Source organism: Pyrus communis, chromosome 10 (assembly GCF_963583255.1).
Source record: "Pyrus communis chromosome 10, drPyrComm1.1, whole genome shotgun sequence".
NCBI lineage: Eukaryota > Viridiplantae > Streptophyta > Magnoliopsida > Rosales > Rosaceae > Pyrus > Pyrus communis.
Genome location: NC_084812.1, coordinates 2,092,448 through 2,098,447, shown reverse-complemented (window position 1 = coordinate 2,098,447; position 6,000 = coordinate 2,092,448). Strand labels below are relative to the sequence as shown.

The 6,000-nt window shown below is 39.4% G+C and overlaps 1 protein-coding gene across 1 annotated transcript; it reads right to left on the bottom strand.

Annotated features, from left to right (window-relative positions):
- Positions 1-2,240: 2,240 nt before the first annotated feature.
- On the bottom strand, positions 2,241-5,565 carry LOC137747552 (protein arginine N-methyltransferase PRMT10-like). Its single transcript, XM_068487682.1, has 7 exons — positions 5,228-5,565; positions 4,608-4,800; positions 4,412-4,517; positions 3,758-3,947; positions 3,371-3,556; positions 3,186-3,269; positions 2,241-2,731 (listed from the first exon to the last, which is right to left on the bottom strand). The coding sequence occupies exons 1-7, from the start codon at positions 5,441-5,443 to the stop codon at positions 2,555-2,557; spliced, it is 1,152 nt and encodes a 383-aa protein (XP_068343783.1). The 5' UTR covers positions 5,444-5,565; the 3' UTR covers positions 2,241-2,554.
- Between the last annotated feature and the right edge of the window lie 435 nt (positions 5,566-6,000).

The window sequence follows — 6,000 nt, the reverse complement described above, 5'->3', positions numbered from 1 at the left end:
TGGTTTGTTATTAAACCTCTTGCTTTTGAAGTTTTAATATAAGTTGGAACGTCGCTTTTGGCCATCCTCCATAATCCTCTCTGATATTCATGTGTTTGCTTGCAAGCAAAAGACTCTCTGTAGCACACAAAAATGAGGCATCAACATCATTAATTTCTGTCACCTTTCTATTTCTTATTCTCTATATATGGAGAAATTTTTCAGTGTATCGAAAATACGGCTCGGTACATTAAGTATTATAATACAAGTGGTCAGAATTTTTTTTTAAAAGTATTCAATCACTTGTATTATGACACTTAGTGTACTGGATCATATTCTCAGCACACGGAAAAATCTCTCATGCTATAGACAACAAATAAGACCTCCTACAACACATTAATGTATTGTTGCATGGATGATGGATCCACGTCATTCTTTGATATCATCTCAGGTGAAAAAATGGCTAAAAAGAGACTCCGAGCATGAAAATAACTTCCATGCATCTAGAATGCTATAATAAGATATTTCATAATGCAATACAACGTTAGAAATATAAAAGCATGATAATATTTGATTTGACTTGTAATACCGCAATCTTGCTCATCAAAAGTGTAGAATGGATGCTCGGGCAATGTGGTAGGTTAGAGGGGGGTGGAGATCGAAGCCTTGTGGACCTGTGGTTGGGTTGGGAAGAGGTTGGTCCTTGACCAAGCCCATCCAATTCCCAATGCCTCCAACATTCAACCTTGCAGACTTGCAGTTGTAGGAGCAACCAAAAATTTGATTGACTTGTAAATATATGAGCAGGAGCAACCAAAAATTGGTTAATTAAGTATAAATTTACGGCAAAACCAAATATGAGAATAAATTTTAGGTTGGTATTCTACATGATATGTCTAGATTCGATTCTTGGAGGTCGTGAATCACACAATGGTGGTTAGAGGAGGCTGGAATGCCTCTGTGAGTCTTTTCGACTCCTGGAAGAATAGATTGTCGTGGCAAAGACACTAGCTGGTCTCTTTAAAAAAAAATTAAAAACTAAAAAATAAAAAGACAAGAAATCAAAGCTAGCAAATATCATTGTCTCAATGTCATGATCTTATGATGTGAGAGTACTAATAGTGATTACATTATTTCCGTATTATCAACCTCTTTTGCAGTAGAGAGCAAACGAAACGAGTGGTGCATACGTGCGTTGGGAGAGCACATACACTCGCTCTAACTAATGTGATTACGACCGTGTCTGCTAAAGAGACGACATATTTAAGTTTTGCATATAACGACATGATAATTAAGTTTACATTTTAGGCGGATAAGAGGAAATCCAAAGTATAAAACCGCAGAGAAACAAAACGAAGGGAATTAGATGAATGACATTCCCTCCTACTGGAGGGGTATGAAGCAGACCAATTTCCTTTTTGGTAGCATGGTCTGAGTTTCCATTGGAATACACTGGCAAGTCTTCGGAAGCTGCTGCGGTTTTTAGAAGCGGAGTTGAGGCCAGGGACAGAGACGCCGGCGAAAAGTTCACCAAGAACTCTTCCGAGGCTCGGGCAGTGCTCGACGATCTATGCATTTTCGGAACAAGACGGCGAAGGGGTAATCAGGTGATCGAAAACGATGGAGAACAAGAAGAACAAAGTGCTACCAGATCTTATAGTAGAGGAGAGGGAAATAATTGTATATATAATGGAGCTTGCTAGGATCGTCAGGAAAGGCTGGAAGATCAAAGGATAACAGCTTTGCTTGCAGAGCCAAAAATGCAGGGAAGTAGCATGAGAGAATGCCAACTTAGCTTAAAAGCAGCTTCTTCCAGGACAATTAAAGGTATGCATGCATGTGATGAACAAAAAAGTCAAATTATGCAGGCTGTCATGTGGAACACACTTGTTTTATTTTAAGACATTATCAACTAATAGATAAGAAGACTAGGACGTTTGAGTCAAAATCATGTGACTCAACGGAGATAACAAACTGAAACGATCAAAGAACCGCCATGATGTCAGTAAAATTAACGCTTTTCTCAACTCAGTTGACAAAGTATTGAGTAAAGTGAAACACAAATGATGAGTCGAGGGAGTATAGCAGGACAAAATTGAGTACAAAGAGTAAGGTGAGATTTTAAGCCAATATCAACTAATGGATAAGAAGATTCGAACATATGAGTCGAAAGACATGAATAACCAAATATGGACGTTGAAAAAAAAAAAAAAAAAAAAAAAGCAAATATGGATTATACCAGTTGGTTTCCACCTAAGTTCAAATTCCCTTCCCTGTCTATTTTCGAAAGGTGTATGATACATTTTGCGCTGTATAGGCGTTTGAACGGAACCGGAAAAGGGGTTCAAACGTTCTCCGGTATGACACTGCAAAACTTAATGTGACCATAAGGACCCAATTCTGATGAAATTGACATAACTTGGCTTCAAAATATCACAAGATTAGGACATAACAAATATTCGAGTATGGCGAAACAGCTGCAAAGCCCGCTGCAAAACTCCCACAAAACTTGCAAATATGATTTGTAGGACTGATCACATCTTACAATCCAGTCTTACAGGATCCGTGTCTCCGGTCACTCTATGAAATATCTATTTGTGAAACGCGGAACTAACTCGCCAGACTGCTGTTGAATCTCACAGCTGAACTCAACCTCCATTAATCTATGATTCTCCTTTGATCGTTTCATTGAGAAAGAACCATTTAGTTTATCCCCTTCAGTGATGCGAGCCGGAGGGTTCAACAGGAAAACCTGTTCAATAAACAAGGGGGACAAGCATGGAAGAAATTAAATGCTGTAACCAAAGATGCGAGCAAGAAATCAATTTCTTATTGGATTTCCTAGAACATAGTAACGGAATCTTTACGTCAAAGAATATTCCATAGAAGCTAAATTATTTGGTTCCGGCAAGTGTGCCTATGTATAAGTGAAGAGAACAGTTGAAAAGACATCATGAATAGTAGTGCACCGGCAACACGAAGTTAGGCGCGATGTTCTACTTATTCAGTGGCCTGTCAATATACGAATTCTCTGGGCCCTAATTACACAAAACTACACTAACGGTGATACAGATAGATGAAGTAACGCCATGCAAAGTTGATATGTTATCTTATAGAAATACATACATCTTCCTACGATATCGCACAATGGCATATTGATTTAGACAATTACAAAAATATGAGGAAAAGATTTTTGGCAGAATAACCTGTTGGCCCCAGTGAGTGCCATCGTCCACACTAGGAGCAGTAGTCAACTGGACTTCTTCCTGAGCTGGATCCTCCTTTCTTCCCTGGTATGCCAGAAGAGGATAAGTTTCATGTTACATTGAGCATGAAAATATTGAATAGTGTTTTCAATCTACAAGATAAAGGAATGCAAAGATCAACTTACTCGAAATTGAACATCAAACCATCCCCCGTACCCACAGAGCCTTGTGTTCTGAAGAGTTACGGTTGATGAAAAGTTCGAATTGACTTCGAGGATGTCACTGACTGAGGCAGTTAAACAATCAATCTCCTTTATTGAAGCAGCTGTCCCTATAACTTGATGTGGATGAAGGTTGTTCCACAATGATGTCTGCAGAAATTTCATAGCATGCAGTTTAAGATGTTGGACACCGGAAGGAGCATGCATTAATTGACAAGCCTGACTAATAACTATATATACAGTATACAAAGACTCTGCCTGGATGAACATCGCGCAACAATGTACAACATAAAATACAAGTCTATCAAACACACTAGGATGATTTAAACACACTATAATTATAGAAATTACCTGAAGATAGTATTTCTTCTGCTCTTGCGAGAAAGGCTTTGTTAGAACACTCATATCAACACCATAATAATTTTTTGTCTCATCTGTGAAACGTTCCCATTCGTCCATAGATGAATAATAATCATTACTTTTTTGATCTCCCAATCCAGTCCTAATAGGTGCCACCCACATGGTAGCATGGCTAGGATACCTGTGAAACCAAAAATTCATTCTGAGTTATAATCTAAAATATTCTGTAAACAATTTGAGGATTGCCTAATTAACATACTAAAACTAGAAGGGGTCAAGATAAAGTTCCCTGTCTCCAACAGACAATACTGATTAATCCCATCGTAGTACAAGCAAACTCCAAGACTCAAATCTAAGGACCAATAACGAGGAGATAAAGAATTGGCGAAAGCACAGTTCGAAAAGACAAATTACCACATTTTGGAAGGACATGAAAGCTTTCCGACAATTACTCATATAATCTTCTCATATGGGGATGCATTCTGATGACTTATTAACAGATGCAAGTGTTGAGTTTCAGAAAAATACAGATCTTTTTCAGTACTCAGTAGAACAAAATTCACCAAACTTTAGACTACAGACACAAAGTACCAATTATGGAAGTGTGTGCTTGCAACATCTGATGTAAATGCTAGGAATACTTACATGACTCCGGTTGGCTTTAACCATCGGTCACGTGCACATATTACTGAATCAAACATCGATTCACGCAGCAGGAAATACCCCATCCACTCAGAAATGATCACGTCCACTGAGCACCAGTACAGAATCACATAAGCATGACACTAATCAAAACAACATTACTATACCAAAATTGTCAAATTCTTCAACAATGCCAAACCTTTCTCTGGCAGGACAACATCCTCCATGGAGCCCTCGATCACCTCAACCACGTCCTGAAGGTTATTCGCTTTTACAACTGCACGTGCATGTTCGGCCATGGAAGTCGCTTCAACGGCATAAACCTTCCTCGCCCCAGCTTGCGCTGACCAAATTGCGAGAATGCCACTCCCTGCTCCCACATCCAACACAGCCTGCTCCACAATTAAACCAAATTAATCCCAAATTATCGATGGTACAACAAATTCTCACATTCCTCAGAAACAAATGCCTACTACATAGCAAAGGTGAGTAACAGATACACCATTTTCAGCAAAGCTTCGCTCTTTTCGGTTCAGAAAACCAAATTAATCCCAATTCTTCATTAGTTTGACAAAATTCTCACATTCCAAAGAAACAAATGTCTACTTCAAAGAAAAGCCGAGTTTAAAATACAGCTTTTTCAGTAAATTTTCGTTCTTTCCTGCCTTAAAACCAAATTAATCCCAAATATTTTACAGCCTAACAACAAATGGTAAAATTTATAGCTTTTTCAAGTAAAGTTTCGTTCTTTTCGGTTCTTAGAGCAACGAAACAGGGGGAAAAAGAGTAATTAAGTAGTGAGCTCATGAGATGTTGTACCTTGCCATGGAAGTGGTGCTTGTTCTTGAAAACGGCGTTGTAGTAAGCGTCCATGCGGACTCGATCGGAGAGCATCTCCTTCTGGTGGTAGAGGAAGGCGTAGGTGCAGAAGTAGTTGGCGAAGTCGACGCCTTTGTCCACCGGGGCGCCGCCAGCGTCGCCATTGCTGGTGCCGCTTTGGTCCCCGCCACGGCCGCCGTTTCTGTAGCTCCCCATGTAGCTACTGTAGGAAATGGTGGTGGCGGACTGGTAGTGGTCAATTAAATCCTCTCTCACTCGGGGAAGAGACACAGAGAGAGGGGGGGGGCGGGGGTGGTGGGCAGGGCTTTTGGTATTAGGGTTTAGGGCAACGTCGACGTAGCCATGGGGTCCTTTTGCCTCCAGCTGCTCTCTATTCACTATTCAGCTTGCCACTTGCATTTTTTTATTAATAAACTACTATAGTGGAAAGCTTTTCTCTTTATTCGTCTATTTTATTATTGGACAATGTTAGGCCATCACATTTTTAGGAATGATATTCGCTCTAGATCTCTGTATCTGAAGTCCGAAGTTAAGAAATCCAGACCTTTGAAAAAAGAGAAAAAGATTAAGGCCGTTCAAATTTTTATGTTTTTCTGAAGTGGGGCCAATAGGATGAGCTAATGGGATCGCGGGGAGACCATATTTATGTGCCTTATATTTTTCATCTTTTTAAAAGAAGTGCAACCTACTTGTATTAATAGACTTCTGCATCTATTAGAAAAATGGTATGATAGGTATATATATAAGTGTGG